Genomic DNA, 18,347 nt, shown 5'->3' on the forward strand with positions numbered 1-18,347 from the left:
CGTAATGCTCCTAAAAACAGCCCTGGAATGCTTTATTACATTAAAAGCTCTACATAAATTCAAATTGATGTTGAAGCTGAATTTTAGAACTCAAGATCTTCGAGATGAAAACCAGTTAATCTATTTGCTTTACTAAAACTTTGGCGGTGCACAGGAACATATAACAAAAGGAACCCAAATGTCCCAACTGCAAATCAATAGTATTAACTGTGTTAATAGAATAATTGGTACATTCAACAACATTCCTTTGGGACCCCAACCCAAACCAACTTTGACCCCAATGGATGGCAACACTGACCCTTGATCCCAACCGACCTCGGCCAATCACGGGTGAATCTGATGCTGGCTGCCTCTGTCCCTCCTGGGCAGCTGAAGTCCTGTTGATGTTCTTGTTGTGTATTCAAGTTTGTTCCTAGTTGGAACAAGGTCACTTTAAAAGTTCGATCACGTGACGTACTGATTACATCATTGGCAGTTTGGGCAGGCTAACAGTCCATCTATTCTAGCAGCCTTTGAGAAAAAACCTTTCTAATAAAGCTCTTGTTTATACCTTTGTGGTCTGCAAGCCTACCCTTTAAAATACCACAAAGAAAATTGGCGACGAGGAAATGAGAACCATACTGGAAGACTCCCAGAAAAGAAATATAGAAAAATCATCAATCCATACAAAGACATCCGAAAAGGATTATGATACAAACACCACTACACCAAAGCTGGCAATGGAGGGATGCTAAATAATAGCAGCAGCCATTGAAGGAACTGAAATTCAAGCAAAGATTTCAGAGAAAATAATCGGAAAGAAGCTGGCCACGTGCTCTTCCTAGGAAGTTCTGGAACAGTGCTCCCTCTTCTGTGAGTAGCAAGTAAAGTAACAAATTCTGCAACAATAATTTAGAACTAGGGGATGATTGCAACACCGTGTAAAACCTGTAAGGGAACAAACTGAGCTCAGGGTCACCTTGTTTGAAAAGTTAAAAAAGGCGAGGTAGTGCTAAAAAGAATTTGTGGCACATTTGTGCTTATGCAAGCTTTCCCATAGTAAAATGGCAGGAGTTTTTGGCATTATGATGAAAGCACCGAGAAAAGATGCAAAATGTAAGAATTGTGATAAAAAGAGGGAAAGTATCCACATGATACAAAATGGACACGAAAAAGGAGCATAAAAAGTCATAGTCAGATGACGATATGTTGTTGAATGTACTGGCCATTGTTGGTGCAACCAACGATTGCCAGGTCACTCTTTTACTGAACGAACAATTCATGCAAATGGAGGTGAACACTGGTGCCGTTATTTCGTTGGTCCCAGAAACTGTTTACCAGGAGAAACTATGCCATATCACCTTAAAACCCACAAAGATAATACACAGAATGTATACTGGGGAAGTGACTCCTTGCAGGGGCTGTCTCAAGGTAAATATGTAGCTCACCATGCAGACCGCAAACTTGTCCCTGCATGTCATTAAAGGCAACTATCCAGCCCTAAGGGAGAACTTGGCTGGAGAGAATCAAGCCCAACTAGGCCGCGGTAAATCTCAATTCGGAGTCCAATGCAGGCCCAACCAAAAGCCTAAAGTCACAGAAAGCAGCAGCTGCTGAAAAACTCTAAAAGCAGCTATGGCCATGGCCCAGGCTAACAGTGCTGGGACTAAGACGACAAAGGCTCAGCATGCTGTAACAAATGTGGTTCAGGATGAAGTGCTTACAGAAGATGCATATAAATGCTTTGACAAAAATAAAGGTCAGAAGTATACTGAAAAATTTGGCAAGTTGTCCGCAATGCATTTCTGTGCTCTTTATAAATTCTGAATCACAGAGGAACAAGAAATTGCTGCGCGTCTTGGAACACCTGACCATAAGGAAACTCTCGACCTCATTGGTAAGAACATTCAGTTTGGGAAAAGAGTTGCTGACTCCCTTCATGCATCAAGGATCAACAAGAATAAAAAGATTGCTGATCATAAACTACGGCAATAACAGGAGCCAGCACATCATGAAGGATGTTTAGATAGGAGTTGCTCCAGGTGACTAAATGAAAAAGAGTTGGAACTGCTCAGTGTGCAGTCTGCAATATCGATATTCCTTTCCTATTTCACTCTGTACAACAGCACCTGAAGTCAAATGAACATACCAACAGCAAGAAGAATTACCGTAACCTGACATTGCTTAACAAACCAACCCTAAAGTTTAAATTTAACATGTTCTTAAAAGGTGAGAACACTTTTGGAATCCTCAGGAGCAACAGTTTCAACTGGAGAGGTTAGAAGTTGCATTCCAGAAACAAGACCTCAAATGTGAGGGTGAATGCAGTGACAATGAAACCGCGAGGGGAAAGATGTAGCACCTTTAATGCAGCAAAATGTCCCAAGGCGGCTCACACAATCATTATCAAACAATATATCACACTGAACCATTAAAGTAGACATTACAACAGGTGATTAAATACATGGTCAAAGAGGCTTGCTTAAAGAAACATCTTAAGGAGGAAAGAGAAACAGAGATTTGGGAACATTTTTTAGAACTTAGGGCCCAGGCAACTGAAGGTACGACTGCCTCAGATTTCCATTCCTGACTGCATAAGACAATTTGTCCAGAGTTACTTTGCTGGTTATCGATCAAGGCAAAGAAATAGAGTTGAGTCATGATCTAATTGAACCGTGGAACAGGATGATTGGGCTGAATGGTCTCCTCCTACTCCTTTGAAAACAGAAGCAGATTGAGCTGTCCTTCAATTGAATAGCCATTGAACATTCAGAATAGGGGGTCCTTGCACAATAGCTTGCACATTACCAGGCAGTCAGGAGAGGCAAAGATTGTGAATAGATCTTATCACAAGTCATTTTCAGGAGGGTTTGGAAGATGATTGGATACCTATTCGGCTTTGTATAATCTTTCCTCCCCAAATTTCTTCCTGCACCTGACCACTAAAAGGACAGCTGACTTTCATTCATCTCTCCACATGCCAACCATTTGATTTTCCGAGTTATACATTCCAAAGATGTACCTCCTCATTTAACAATCACAGGTTCAGTCTGCTCCTTTTACAAAAATTACTTTATCAGAGTTACAAAATCAGAGTTCAGAGTGTGGACAGAGGTAAATCTCTAATCCAGCTCCTTGCGTGCTCCAAAAACCAATTCAAATAGAATCCAATTCACCGGTCCCAAAAGAGAGACATAACAGATCCAGGCATTACACCTGACCTCACGCTCATCTTAGCCAAAAGGCCAAGAAGCGAGTTAAATAGGGGCACAAGCGAATCTCCAGTTAATGGCTACTAACGGCATACAATTAAAAACAATATACAACTAACAATCTTGACACACCATAAACAAACCTTGTGAAAGAAGGCAGCGCCAGTCAGCACCATGGAGAGTTCACAGGAGTAGTTGGAGTTGTAGAGCCAGGACTGGTGGGCCATGTCCCAGGCATGGTATCTGCCAGGAAAACCCACAATCCGATCCCTTGCCTCTCGCCAAACCCTGGAAGAGAAGTATGTAAATCTCAGGGCCAACAAGGAAGAAGAAAAAGGCCGGTACAATGCCACAATCTTCGGGACAGACAGTGAGCAAACATATTCAAATTTCAACTAATGGCTCTGCTCTGTATGGTCACTGAGTAGCAGATTATAAAGTTCGACTACTCACCGAAAGCCAAACATGATCTCATCATGGCGAAGGTGGGCATCATCATCAATAGAAAGAATTGCCTCTGTTTCAATAGTATCCCAGGGTAAAAAACGATTATTTAAACTATTCTTCTCTGTATGAACAACCTAAAGGGAAAATAAATGATCTCAGTGGCACATTCCAGACCTGAAAATCACACCCAATCAAACGATTAGCCCCAGAGCATCTTTTCCAATCAAACGATTTGAACCACAAGGATCTCAACCAACAAGACCAATGAATCACAGACTGACACATGACAGGAAGTCTCTCTACATTCTCCTGGACCATTGCATGAACCTTTTTGCTAATGTCTACTTTCCCTCTTTTTGGACTCCCTGATGACATATCCCTGTGGTTGGCAGCAAAGAGTTTTTGCTTCAAATTCTCCTTTTTAATTAATTGAAGGATTGCCAGATCAAGGTACAAGAAATGACTCTTGCTCCAATTTCCCCCTCCTCTGCAAGTTCTCTCTCTGCTCCTCACTTCCTGCAGATAAACAAGATCAGAATCTAACCCGAGTAGCTCCACACCATCAATCTCACAGCAGCCTGGAAATGTGTAAAACCAACCTCTCTGCTCAAGCAGTCAGTCAGTTAAAGAGTCCTGCAGCCAGCCAGAATTGAACTCCACCACACTGGGAGCTGGTCTCCTCATTCACATAGAGCATTCCCATGGGAATCTCGACAATATGGTCTACTGGAATTTTTTTTTTTTTTGTTAAGTATTTTTATTCTCCTCCTTCTTCACACTTATATCAAATTTACACCAACCAACAAATAACCACAATAACAAATACAATTGCAATCCCCTGGCAAACAATTCCCCCCCCCCAACAATTTAAATACAAAACGAAGAAAAAGAACCAGGAATCCATCATTAACCCATACATAGTCACCAATAACCTATACATTCCAACGCCCCCCCCCCCCCCACCACCCCAATGTTCGATGTCATCCAATTCTTGAAAATGCATGATAAACAACGCCCATGAGTTGTAGAACCCTTCCATCCTTCTCCTCAGCTCGAACTTCGCTTTCTTGAGTGTTTGGAACTCCAGCAGGTCCCCCCGCCATGCCGAGGCACAGGGCTGATCTGCACCGCAACAGGAGCCGCTTCGGGCGATCTGCGAGGCAAAGGCTAAGACATTAGCCTGTGCACCCGCTTCCAACCCCGGCTGACCTTACACCCCGAATATGGCTTCTAGGGTACCTGATTCGAGTCTCACATGCACCACCCTCGAGATACCCTAAAGACCTTCCTCCAATACCCCTCCAGTTTTGGACAGGACCAAAACATATGAACGTGATATTCCTCTCCGAAGCACCTCACACTACAACCCCTCCTCCATACCCTCCCCCAACTCTTCCTCCCACTTCGCTTTAATCCCGTCCAGCAATACCTTATCCTCCCCCAGAATCACCCCATAGATCGCCCCCTTCTCCATTCCCCGTTGTCAGTATCTCTTCCAAAGTGTGGGGGCCGGCGCCATCGGAAAGCTCTGTATGTCCTTCTTAGCGAAATCTCAGACCTGCATATATCTAAACATTTCCCCCTGTCCCAACCCATATTTTGCCCACAGCCCGTCCAGCCTCACAAACCGGCTCCCCAGAAACAAATCCTTTAATACCCTAAATCCCCTCTCCTCCCATCTCCGAAAAGTCCCTGGCTCAAACCTATGGTTATCCTGAATCGGCATTTCCCTTGACCCCGCCCACAACCTAATCGGCATTTCCCTTGACCCCACCCACAAGCTAAAGTGCTGCCGCAGCTGCCTCCAGATCTTCAACGTCGCCACTACCACCGGACTCCCCGAATATTTCCCCGGGCCATGGGGAGCGGTGCTGTTGCCAAAGCCCTCAGCCCACACCCCCTGCACAGACTCTCCTCCATTCTAACCGACTGGGAGCCCCCCCCTCTAACCCAGCTCCTCACCTTCTCACCATTCGCCCAGTAATAAGATAGTAGATTCGGAAGACCCAACCCACCTGACTGCCTTCCTCTCTGCAATAGCACCTTCCTGATCCTAGCCACCATCCCCCCCCACAAATAAACGAGGTAATAATCTTTTCCACTTCCTTAAAATACACCTTTGGCACAAACATCAGCAGGCACTGAAAAATGAACAAAAACCGCAGCAACACATTCATCCAATTGCCTGTACCCGACCTGCCAGCGAAGAGGAAGACCATCCCACCTTGCCAGATCCGCTATCACCTTCCCTACCAAATTAGTTATATTATACCTATGTAGCCCCCCCAATCCTGTGCCACCTGCACCCCCAGGTATCTAAAGTGGGTCGTTGTCCTACAGAATGGCAGCCCCTACCCCTGCCCCCACCCCCGGTCAGGACACCACAAAATATTAACTTTTGCCCAAATTTAGCTTAAACCCTGAAAACGACCCAAACACTCGAAGCAGCTCCAGAATACCATCCATCGATGCACTCGGTTCCGACATACAATAACAAATTATCTGCATACAAAGATACCCTATGCTCCACCAGCCACCCCCCACTATTCCCCCTCCACACCCCTGAACCCCTCAACGCGATGACCAAGGGCTCAATTGCAAGTGCAAAATCAGGGGGGGACATAGGACATCCCTGCCTGGTCCCTCGGTGCAGAGCAAAATACCCTGAATTCAAACTATTCGTGCAGACACTCGCCTTCAGCTCCATGTATAGCAGGCTTACCCACTCCATGAAGCGCAGCCCAATCCCAAACCGCTCCAAAACCGTCACCAAATACCCCATTCTGCCCAGTCATACTGGAAATTTTAGGTGTGACCTCATGGCTCAATGGGAACCCCCCACCATTCACGAGTCAGAAAAATGACTTAAATAGAGAAGCATAAAGGGTGATCTGAATGAGGTATTGAAGATGATTAAGGAGTTGTAGGGGAGAGATGCAGAAATTATTTCCTCTGGTGCAGGAGCCCAGAAGGGGGAATAATCTTTAAATTAGAGATAGCATGTGTGTTAGCAGGAAGCAATTCTTCACATAAAGGGTATTGATAACTTTCTCCCCCAAAGGGCTGTTGATGCTGGTGATCAAATGAAAACGTCAAACAGGAGATTGGTAGATTTTTGTTGTAGTAAGGGATAATGGAACCAAGGCAGGTAAAGGGAGTTAAGCTACAGATTAGTTTGAGAGGCTGAATGGCCTTTATCACTCTGATTGGAACTCTGCACCTCCCCATGTAATTGGGGTGTGTCACCTGTGTGTGGTCCAGTGAGTCAGTGCACAGGCATCCTGTGCTGCTGGTACGGTCATGCTGTGTTTAACAGAGGGTTCAAAGAATATTGTGCAATAAAGGGATGAGACATGACAGGGAGCATCTGTTATTTCCCTTGACAGCTGCAAGCACTTTGTGGTGTGTATATTACTCACCAGCACATCAGGCACAAAGAAAAGAGTGAGCAAAAATCTTGCAAACAACCAAAAGGAAAATTTGGGAACTGCTAATCATAGAACTCAAAGAACTTGGGAATCATTTGTGTAATCCCAGTTTATGCCATTCCGACAAGTCAGAATAAAGGTAAACTGACATCTGAAAACAACAGAGGGAGAGAAAAAGAGAGACAGTTGGGAGGAGCGAGAGAGAGAGAGAGAGAGAGTTGGGAGGAGCGGAAGGGAGAGACAGAGAGAGAGAGAGAGAGATGGGAGGAGCGGGAGAGAGAGAGAGTCGGGAGGATGGGAGAGAGAGAGTCGGGAGGAGCGGGAGAGAGAGAGTCGGGAGGAGCGGGAGAGAGTCGGGAGGAGCTGGAGAGAGTCAGGAGGGGCGGGAGGGAGTCGGGAGGGGCGGGAGGAGCTGGAGAGAGTCGGGAGGGGCGGGAGGGAGTTGGGAGGGGCGGGAGAGAGTCGGGAGGAGCTGGAGAGAGTCAGGAGGGGCGGGAGGGAGTCGGGAGGGGCGGGAGAGAGTCGGGAGGAGCTGGAGAGAGTCGGGAGGGGCTGGAGGGAGTCAGGAGGGGCGGGAGGGAGTCGGGAGAGAGTCGGGAGGGGAGAGAGTCAGGAGGGGCGAGAGTCGGGAGGGGCGGGAGAGAGTCGGGAGGGGCGGGAGAGAGTCGGGAGGGGCGGGAGAGAGTCGGGAGGGGCGGGAGAGAGTCGGGAGGGGCGGGAGAGAGTCGGGAGGGGCGGGAGAGAGTCGGGAGGGGCGGGAGAGAGTCGGGAGGGGCGGGAGAGAGTCGGGAGGGGCGGGAGAGAGTCGGGAGGGGCGGGAGAGAGTCGGGAGGGGCGGGAGAGAGTCGGGAGGGGCGGGAGAGAGTCGGGAGGGGCGGGAGAGAGTCGGGAGGGGCGGGAGAGAGTCGGGAGGGGCGGGAGAGAGTCGGGAGGGGCGGGAGAGAGTCGGGAGGGGCGGGAGAGAGTCGGGAGGGGCGGGAGAGAGTCGGGAGGGGCGGGAGAGAGTCGGGAGGGGCGGGAGAGAGTCGGGAGGGGCGGGAGAGAGTCGGGAGGGGCGGGAGAGAGTCGGGAGGGGCGGGAGAGAGTCGGGAGGGGCGGGAGAGAGTCGGGAGGGGCGGGAGAGAGTCGGGAGGGGCGGGAGAGAGTCGGGAGGGGCGGGAGAGAGTCGGGAGGGGCGGGAGAGAGTCGGGAGGGGCGGGAGAGAGTCGGGAGGGGCGGGAGAGAGTCGGGAGGGGCGGGAGAGAGTCGGGAGGGGCGGGAGAGAGTCGGGAGGGGCGGGAGAGAGTCGGGAGGGGCGGGAGAGAGTCGGGAGGGGCGGGAGAGAGTCGGGAGGGGCGGGAGAGAGTCGGGAGGGGCGGGAGAGAGTCGGGAGGGGCGGGAGAGAGTCGGGAGGGGCGGGAGAGAGTCGGGAGGGGCGGGAGAGAGTCGGGAGGGGCGGGAGAAGGTTGGGAAGTGTGGGAGAAGGATGGGAAGTGCGGGAGAAGGATGGGAGGAGAGGGAGAAGGATGGGAGGAGCGGGAGAAGGATGGGAGGAGCGGGAAAAGGATGGGAGGAGCGGGAGAAGGATGGGAGGAGCGGGAGAAGGATGGGAGGAGCGGGACAGAGTTGGGAAGAGAGTGAGAGTGTTGGGAGGAGGGAAAAACAGTTGGGAAGAGAGGGAGAGTTCGGGGGCTGTGACAGGGCGTGTGAAGTCTGGATTGAGAAAGAACTGACTGGTCACTTGATTGTCACTCCTCCCCCTCTCTCACATGGAAGCACAATGGAAACTGGAGTTTCTGGCCCAATATAAACTGGTATCTGACAATTACCGACCTTCCCCGACACAGCTCCCGCCAGTGTGGAATTATTCCATAATGATGTTACGTTTCCTGTCCTCTCTGTGATATGTCTGTTGACATCTGCAAAGGACTACAATTACTCTTGGCTGATGGGAAAGCCCATTAGGGCTCCAGTTCCTAATTCATAGAATCTACAGTGCAGAAGGAGGCCATTAGGCCCATCGAGTCTGCACTGGCCCTTGGAAAGAACACCCTACTTATGCCACGCCTTTGTCCTACTCCCGTACACCACCGTACCTTTTGGACACTAAGGGGCAATTTAGTGTGGCTAATTCACCTAACCTGCACATGTTTGGACTGTGAGAGGAAACCAGAGCACCCGGAGGAAATCCACGCAGACATTGGGAGAAAGTGCAAACACCACAATGACAGTCACCCGTGCCCGGAATTGAACCCGGGCCCCTGGAGCTGTGAAGCAGCAGTGCTAACCACTGTGCCACCATGTTTTCTGACTGGCACTGGCTAGCAATACTTGGGAAATTTCTGGGAAGTCAAGTGCTGTAATGATGCCACTATTCAAATAAAAGTCAACACCATCATTAAATCTCACACGTTTGTGGATCCATCTGTTGTTATTCTGAAGGGCAACAGGCACCTGAGGGACCAAAACTAAGTATTGACGACTGTGAAGGGAGAAATTTGCAAAGAATGAAGGAGACTATCTTATAGCACAAAAACAGCCAATTTAACCCGTTTATGGTGATGGTCTTTTTCCACAGTAGCCTTCTCCAGCCTCCTCCTTTAATTCCTTTCTCCTTTATGTGCTTTATGGGGCTGGTTTAGCTCACTGGGCTAAATCGCTGACTTTTAAAGCAGACCAAGGCAGGCCAGCAGCACGGTTCAATTCCCGTACCAGCCTCCCCGAACAGGCGCCTGAATGTGGCGACTAGGGGCTTTTCACAGTAACTTCATTGAAGCCTACTCGTGACAATAAGCGATTTTCATTTCATTTTTCATTTCATCCAACTTTCCCTTAAATGCATACAAGCTATTTGTCTCAACTTTTGTTTTATTCATTCATGGGATATAAGTATTGCTGGTTGTGCCAGCATTTATTCCCCATCCTTAATTGCCCATGAGTGAGCTGCCTTCTTGAACTGTTGCAGTCCATGTGGTGTCGATACACCCACAGTGCTGTTAGGGAGGGAGTACCGGGAGTTTGACCCAGAAACAGTCAAGGAACTGATATTTCAAAGTCAGAATGGTGGGTGGCTTGGAGGCAAACGTTCAGATGGCGGCGTTTCCATGTGTCTGCTGCCCTTCCGGGATACACCCTCCTGGAGAGACTGCTGCTTCCGGATGTGGAAGCGGAGGGAAGAATTGGGGATATATACAAGTGGCTGGGGGAGCAGGGAGGCGAGCAGCTGGTGAAGATCAAGGAAAAATGGGAAGCGGAGTTCATAGAATAGAATCATAGAAGTTTACAGCATGGAAACAGGCCCTTCGGCCCAACCAGTCCATGCCGCCCAGTTTTTACCATTAAGCTAGTCCCAGTTGCCCGCACTTGGCCCATAACCCTCTATACCCATCTTACCCATGTAACTATCTAAATGTTTTTTAAAAGACACAATTGTACCCGCCTCTACTACTACCTCTGGCAGCCCATTCCAGACACTCACTACCCTCGGAGTGAAGAAATTGCCCCTCTGGGCCCTTCTGAATCTCTCCCCTCTCACCTTAAACCTATGCCCTCTAGTTTTAGACTCCCCTACCTTTGGGAAAAGATGTTGACTATCTACCTTATCTATGCCCCTCATTATTTTATAGACCTCTATAAGATCACCCCTAAGCCTCCTACGCTCCAAGGAAAAAAGTCCCAGTCTATCCAGCCTCTCCTTATAACTCAAACCATCAAGTCCCGGCAACATCCTAGTAAATCTTTTCTGCACTCTTTCCAGTTTAATAATATCCTTCCTATAATAGGGTGACCAGAACTGCACACAGTATTCCAAGTGTGGCCGTACCAATGTCTTGTACAACTTCAACAAGACGTCCCAACTCCTGTATTCAATTTTCTGACCAATGAAACCAAGCATACCGAATGCCTTCTTCACCACCCTGTCCACCTGCGACTCCACCTTCAAGGAGCTATGAACCTGTATTCCTAGATCTCTTTGTTCTATAACTCTCCCCAACGCCATACCATTAACTGAGTAGGTCCTGGCCTGATTCGATCTGCCAAAATGCATCACCTCACATTTATCTAAATTAAACTCCATCTGCCATTCGTCGGCCCACTGGCCTAATTGATCAAGATCCCGTTGCAATCCTAGATAACCTTCTTCACTATCCACTGTGCCACCAATCTTGGTGTCATCTGCAAACTTACTAACCATGCCTCCTAAATTCTCATCCAAATCATTAATATAAATCACAAATAACAGTGCACCCAGCACCGATCCCTGAGGCACACCACTGGTCACAGGCCTCCAGTTTGAAAAACAACCCTCTACAACCACCCTCTGCCTTTTGTCGTCCAGCCAATTTTGAATCCAATTGGCAACCTCACCCTGGATCCCGTGAGCTTTAACCTTCTGCAACAACCTACCATGCGGTACCTTGTCAAAGGCTTTGCTAAAGTCCATGTAGACAACGTCTACTGCACTGCCCTCATCTACCTTCTTGGTCACCCCCTCAAAAAACTCAATCAAATTTGTGAGACATGATTTTCCACGCACAAAGACATGCTGACTGCCCCGAATCAGTCCTTGCCTCTCTAAATGCTTGTAGATCCTGTCTCTCAGAATACCTTCTAGCAACTTACCTACTACAGACGTTAGGCTCACCGGTCTGTAGTTCCCAGGCTTTTCCCTGCTGCCCTTCTTAAACAAGGGCACAACATTCACCACTCTCCAATCTTCAGGCACCTCGCCTGTGGCTGCCGATGATTCAAATATCTCTGTTAGGGGACCCGCAATTTCCTCCCTAGCCTCCCACAACACCCTGGGATACATTTCATCAGGTCCCGGGGATTTATCTACCTTGATGCGCTTTAAGACTTCCAGCACCTCCTCCTCTGTAATATGCACACTTCTCAAGACATCACTATTTATTTCCCTTAGTTTCCTAACATCCATGCCTTTCTCCACCGTGAATACCGATGAGAAATATTCATTCAGGATCTCACCCAACTCTTGTGGCTCTGCACATAGATGCCCTTGTTGATCCTTAAGAGGCCCTACTCTGTCCCTAGTTACTCTTTTCCCCTTTATGTATTTGTAGAATCTCTTTGGATTCTCCCTTGCATTATTTGCCAAAGCAATTTCATGTCCCCTTTTTGCCCTCCTGATTTCCCTCTTAACTCTATTTCGACAATCTTTATACTCTTCAAGGGAGCCACTTGATCCCAGTTGCTTATGTACGTCATATGCCTCCTTCTTCTTTTTGACCAGAGTCTCAATATCTTGAGTCATCCAGGGTTCCCTACTTCTACCAGCCTTACCCTTCACTCTAAAGGGAATGTGCTTACCCTGCACCCTGGTTAACACATTTTTAAAAGCCTCCCATTTACCAGCCGTCCCTTTGCCTGCCAACAGTCTCCCCCAATCTACCTCTGCAAGTTCCTGTCTGATACCATCAAAATTGGCCTTGCCCCAATTAAGAATTTTAACTCTTGGGCCAGACCTATCATTCTCCATAGCTATCTTACAACTAATGGAGTTATGGTCACTTGTCCCAAAGTGATCTCTCACTAGCACTTCTGTCACTTGCCCTTCCTTATTTCCCAAGACGAGGTCAAGTTTTGCCCCCTCTCTAGTCGGTCCATCCACATACTGAATGAGAAATTCCTCCTGAATACACTCAACAAATTTCCCTCCATCCAAGCCCCTAATGCTCTGGCTGTCCCAGTCAATGTTGGGAAAGTTAAAGTCCCCTACTACTACCACCCTATTATTCTTGCAGCTATCTGTAATCTCCTTACATATTTGCTCCTCAATTTCCCGCTGACTATTTGGGGGCCTGTAGTACAGTCCTACCAAGGTGATCTCTCCCTTCTTATTTTTCAGTTCCACCCATATAGACTCAGTGGGCGAATCCTCGGATATATCCCCTCTAAGTACTGCCGTGATGTTCTCCCTAATCAAAAACGCCACTCCCCCTCCTCTCTTACCTCCTGTTCTATCCTTTCTATAGCATCTGTACCCCGGAACATTGAGCTGCCAGTCCTGCCCCTCCCTTAGCCATGTTTCAGTCATAGCTATAATATCCCAGTCCCATGTGCCCGTCCATGCCCTGAGTTCATTCGCTTTGCCCGTCAGGCCCCTTACATTGAAATAAATGCAGTTTAATGTAGACCTTCCTTGCTCTCTGCCCTGCTTTCTCAGGTCATGCTTTACACACTCTCCCTTCCTGCCTTTTGTTTCTGTCCCCACTGACTTCCTACATCGGTTCCCATCCCCCTGCCACATTAGTTTAAACCCTCCCCAACTGCACTAGCAAACACACCCCCGAGAACATTGGTTCCGGTCCCACCCAGATGCAGACCGTCCGATTTGTACAGGTCCCACCTCCCCCAGAACCGGTCCCAATGTCCCAGGAATTTGAAACCCTCCCTCTTGCACCATCTCTCAAGCCACGTATTCATCCTAGCTATCCTGTCATTCCTACTCTGACTATCACGTGGCACTGGTAGCAATCCTGAGATTACTACCTTTGAGGTCCTACTTTTTAGTTTAACTCCTAACTCCCTAAATTCAGCTTGTAGGACCTCATCCCGTTTTTTACCTATATCGTTGGTGCCTATATGCACCACGACAGCTGGCTATTCACCCTCCCCCTCCAGAATGCCCTGCAGCCGCTCCGAGACATCCTTGACCCTTGCACCAGGGAGGCAACATACCAACCTGGATTGCGTCCACAGAAACGCCTGTCTATTCCCCTTACAATTGAATCCCCTATCACTATAGCTCTGTCACTCTTTTTTGGGACGGGAGATCAATTGGGGAGCATGGAGTGAGGCACAGCATAGGATAAATGGGACCTCCTCCTGTGCAAGGATGAGCCTGATACAGTTTAAGGTGGTGAACAGGGTGCATATGACTCGGGCGAGAATGAGTGGGTTCTTTCAGGGGGTAGCAGATGAGTGTGAGAGGTGTGGGTGGGGGCCAGCGAATCACACGCACATGTTTTGGGGTTGCGAAAAATTGGGAAGATTCTGGGCGGGGGTGTTCGCGGTCTTAGCCAGGATAGTGGAGGAGGAGGTGGACCCGGACCCTTTGGTGGCGATATTTGGGGTTTCAGAGAAGCCGGAGCTCATGGAGAGGAGGAAGGCCGATGTCTTGGTCTTCGCCTCTCTTGATTGCACGGCGGCGAATTTTGCTGTAGTGGCAGTCGGCATTGCCACCGGGGGTAGCGGCTTGGTTGGGAGACCTGTGCGACTTACTGCGATTAGAGAAGATAAAGTATGAGTTAAGCGGCTCTTCGGGGGGTTTGAGGAAAGGTGGGGGATGTTTGTGGTTGAAGGGCTGTCCGTCGCCGCGCGGGGGGGGGGGGGGGGGGGGGGGTGAAAAGGGGAAAAGAATCTGTAAAGACTGTATAGTTGATGAGTGGGAAGTATGTTTCCCTGGGTGTTTATTCACTGTATCCTGTTTTGATACAGGTTTGTAATAAAATGCATTTCTTTAAAAAGGTGTCTGCTGCTCGTCCTTCCAGATGATAGTCACACAGTTTTACAGCACACAAAGAGGCCCTTCAGCCCATCATGTCTGCATCAATCCATTCTTATTCCCAGTTTCCAGCACTTGATCCATAGCCTTGTACGCTATGGCAGTTCAAGTGCTCATCTAAATGCTTCGTAAACATTGTGAAGGTTCCCGCCTCTACCACCCTTTAAGAAAATGAGGGGAGGTGGTGGTGCCGTGGTATTGTCACTGAGATCCAGTGTAGTAGTCTGAGGATTATCAGTCAAACAACTGAGGTGTTGCAAGAAGCATATCCTGGGGTGTACCCCGATTGTGTGGTGACAGGATCACAAAGCCACAGGTTGAGACAGGAGGAGGAGAACTCAAGGGGTATGGATAGAGAGGGTAAGATTCACTTATCAGAAACAATCTCTGACCAGATGATTGACGAAGAACAAGAGAAGGTGCTGAATGAAGCGGAAAGGTTTAGTTGAAGAAAGTTGGTTGAATTACAGCAGAAAGATTCAGAGATAAAGCAGTTACATCAGAATTAGAATACCGGAGTGTCATTACGTTAGAAAGAATGAATTAATGAGAAAACAGAACTGTTCCATATTCAGGCAGATGAGAAATGAGCAGAAGTTCATCAAGTGGTATTACGGTGCATCATGGAAAGGAGGTTTTGCTAGTAGACGCACGAGGTTCCAATGGATGTCATTTAGGAGTAAGGACAACACAAGTAAAAATACATAAACATTTTTATTGGCCTGGACTGGATATGGGTGCACTTCAATTTTGCTGTACATGCCATACGTCAGGTAATAGAAAAACCTCAGGCAGCACGGCGGCGCAGTGGTTAGCACTGCTGCCTCATGACGCCAAGGTCCCATGTTCGATCCCGGCTCTGGGTCATGGTCTGTGTAGAGTTTGAACTGTGGGAGGAAACCGAAGCACCCAGAGGAAACCCACGCAGACACTGGGAGAACGTGCAGGCTCCACACAGACAGTGACCCAGCAGGGAATCCTGTGTAGAGAGTGGGGGCAAAACCCATGCAAACATGGGCAAACTAAATTGCCCCTTAATTGGAAAAAATTAATTTGGTACTCTAAATTTTTTTTAAAATAGAAGAACTTCAAGCGGTAATCAAACTGGCACCCTTAATACCCATTCCAGCATATGAGGAACCTTTTACTAGGGTCCTGATTGATTGCGCGCGATCCCTGCCTAAAACTAAAAGTGGGAATCAGTATTTGTTGACCATAATGTATTTGTCTACAAAATCTTTGGAGGACTTTCCATTGAGAAATATTATAGCTAAGAGGGTTGTAGAAGAGTTAAACTAATTTTTTTTTAATATGGACTACCAAAAGAAATCCAACCAGCTCAGGGATCCAGTTTGTTTAAATTTAAAGTACCCAACTGTTTTTCCCCCAATTAAGGGGCAATTTAGCATGGCCAATCCACCTACCCTGCATCTTTGGGTTGTGGGGGTCAGACCCATGCAGGCGGGTGGTGAATGTTCGAACTCCACACAGACAGTGACAGGAGGCCGGGATCGAATCCAGTGTCCTCGGTGCCGAGGAATCCAATTTTATGTTGTGGTTATTCAGGGAAGTTATGGATAGCTTAGGAATACACCAATTTAACTCAAATGTGTATCATCCAGAATCATAGGGAGCATTAGAAAAGTGGCATCAAACATTAAAGACCAAAGACCTATTGGGCAGCACAAGTGGATACCACTGTGGCTTCACAGCACCAGGGCCCCAGATTGGATTCCCTGCTGGGTCACTGTCTGTGCGGAGCCTGCACGTTCTCCCAGTGTCTGCGTGGGTTTCCTCTGGGTGCTTCGGTTTGCTCCCACAGTCCAAAGACGTGCAAATTAGGTGGATTGGGTTACGGGGATAGGATGGAAGTGAGCGCTTAAGTGGCTCGATGGGCCGAATGGCCTCCTTCTGCACTGTGTGTTCTATGTTCTGGTGAGGGCTTAAAGTCAAGATTATCCAAAGGATTGGGATAAAGGAATTCCATTTGTACTATTTGCAATTAAGGATGCACCTAATGAATCAACTAAATTCAATCCATTTGAATTGATTTTTGGTCATGAGGCAAGAGGACCACTTAAAGTGGTCAAAGGGAACTTGGTGAGTCAGCGTTCTGCGACTACCTTGTTGGACGATGTGTCAAACTTTAGGGAGAGATTAACTAGGGCTGGTGAGTTGGCTAGAAAGGATTTAAAATTGTCACAGCGTATGATGGAAAAAGAGGCACATAAGAACTCAAAAATTCGTAATTTTGTTCGTGGGAACAAAGTATTAGTATTATTACCAAGGGAAGGTGAACCATTAAACGATTTAATGGGCCTTCTCAAATCAAAAGGAAATTGAGTGAGGTGAATTGTTTTAGAAGATCACCAGATAGAAGGAAAACTCACAGGGGTGCCATGGTAATATGCTCCAAAGATATTTTGCTAAAGAATGAAAGGAGGAGATGTTAGGCATTGTAACTCAGAAGAGATAAATCCAGATGATTCAGAATTTGACATTCCTCAAATTAAATTGGACAATGAGCAAGTGATAAGAAATTGCAATAAAGTGACCTGAAATAGTTATTAGAGTTGCATAGTGGGAACAAATTAGGAAATACAGAAGAAATTATACATGATGTAGATGTTGGAAAATCTACTCCAATTAAGCAACATCCATACAGGCTCAATCGACTGAAGTTAACGCAGGTTCAAAAGGAGATTGAAAGCATACTTAAGAATATCATTGAAGTTAGTTGCAGTGATTGGAGCTCACCTATTATGATGGTACCAAAACCAGATGGAACACAACGATTGTGTGTAGACCATGGAAAAGGTATGAAAGATTTATACCCTATTCCTTGTTTGGAGGGCAGTGTTGAAAAGGTGGGACAAGTGAATTTTATTACCAAACTTGACTTACTTAAGAATACTGACAAATACCCTTTTCCAGACAGAGCAAAGGAAGTTTCAACTTTTGTGACACCAAATGGTCTGTATTAGTTTAAAGTTGTGCCATTTGGAATGTAAAATTGGGCAGCAACATTCCGAAGATGAACAAACACGATCATTTCTGGACTAAACAATTGTGCACTGTACATTGATGGTTTGATGCTGTTCAGTCAAATGTGGAAGGAGCATATGGAACATTTAAAGGAATTGTTCGAACGACTACAGGAGGCAGGATAGATGGTAAACTTGCCTAAAAGCGAATTTGTGAAAGGTCAAGTCACATTCTTAGGCCATACAATTCGACATGGTCAAATGGCCCCACAGAACGTGCAAACAAAAAAGGTTATTGGGGAGTTTTCAATACCATCAATGAGAAGAGAGTTCTGAAATTTCTGGTCACCAGTGGTTTCTACTGCAAATTCGTGCCAAGTTTTAGCAGTGTGGTTGCTCCACTGACTGAACTTCTGAAAAAGCACAGGAATTTTCAATGGATATCAGAATGTTAGTAGGCACTTCCGGTTGCGGCGATGCGGAGCTAAGCTTTTTTGAATTGATCCCGTAGGAAGGTGCAGTAAGGTCCCCCCCTTACGATATATGGCCGAGATCAGCGATGGAGCGGTGAAAAAAGAGGCTCTGGAGCAGGGGCAAAATAGAGGGGGAAAAAGCAAGATGGCGGAGGGCGGAGTGCAAGCAGCGTGGGGGCCGGGCCAGCAGGAGTTCCTTAAGCGCTGTGTGGGGGAGCTGAAAAAGGAGGTGCTGGCGTCAATGCTGTTGGTGATCGAGGGGCTGAAGGAACATAGAACATAGAACAATACAGCGCAGTACAGGCCCTTCGGCCCACGAT

At 47.4% G+C, this 18,347-nt stretch overlaps 1 protein-coding gene across 2 annotated transcripts in view; it reads right to left on the bottom strand.

Moving 5' to 3' along the window:
- extl3 (exostosin-like glycosyltransferase 3) overlaps positions 1-18,347 on the bottom strand; it is a 142,897-nt gene that overhangs the window by 2,626 nt on the left and 121,924 nt on the right. For both annotated transcript variants that reach the window (XM_072498543.1, XM_072498542.1), the window contains 2 exons: positions 3,645-3,772; positions 3,335-3,479 (listed from right to left, as the gene is read on the bottom strand). In XM_072498543.1, the coding sequence (XP_072354644.1) occupies positions 3,335-3,479; positions 3,645-3,772 (273 nt within the window). The remainder of the gene's footprint in view (positions 1-3,334; positions 3,480-3,644; positions 3,773-18,347) is intronic.

This window comes from Scyliorhinus torazame, chromosome 4, assembly GCF_047496885.1.
Source record: "Scyliorhinus torazame isolate Kashiwa2021f chromosome 4, sScyTor2.1, whole genome shotgun sequence".
NCBI lineage: Eukaryota > Metazoa > Chordata > Chondrichthyes > Carcharhiniformes > Scyliorhinidae > Scyliorhinus > Scyliorhinus torazame.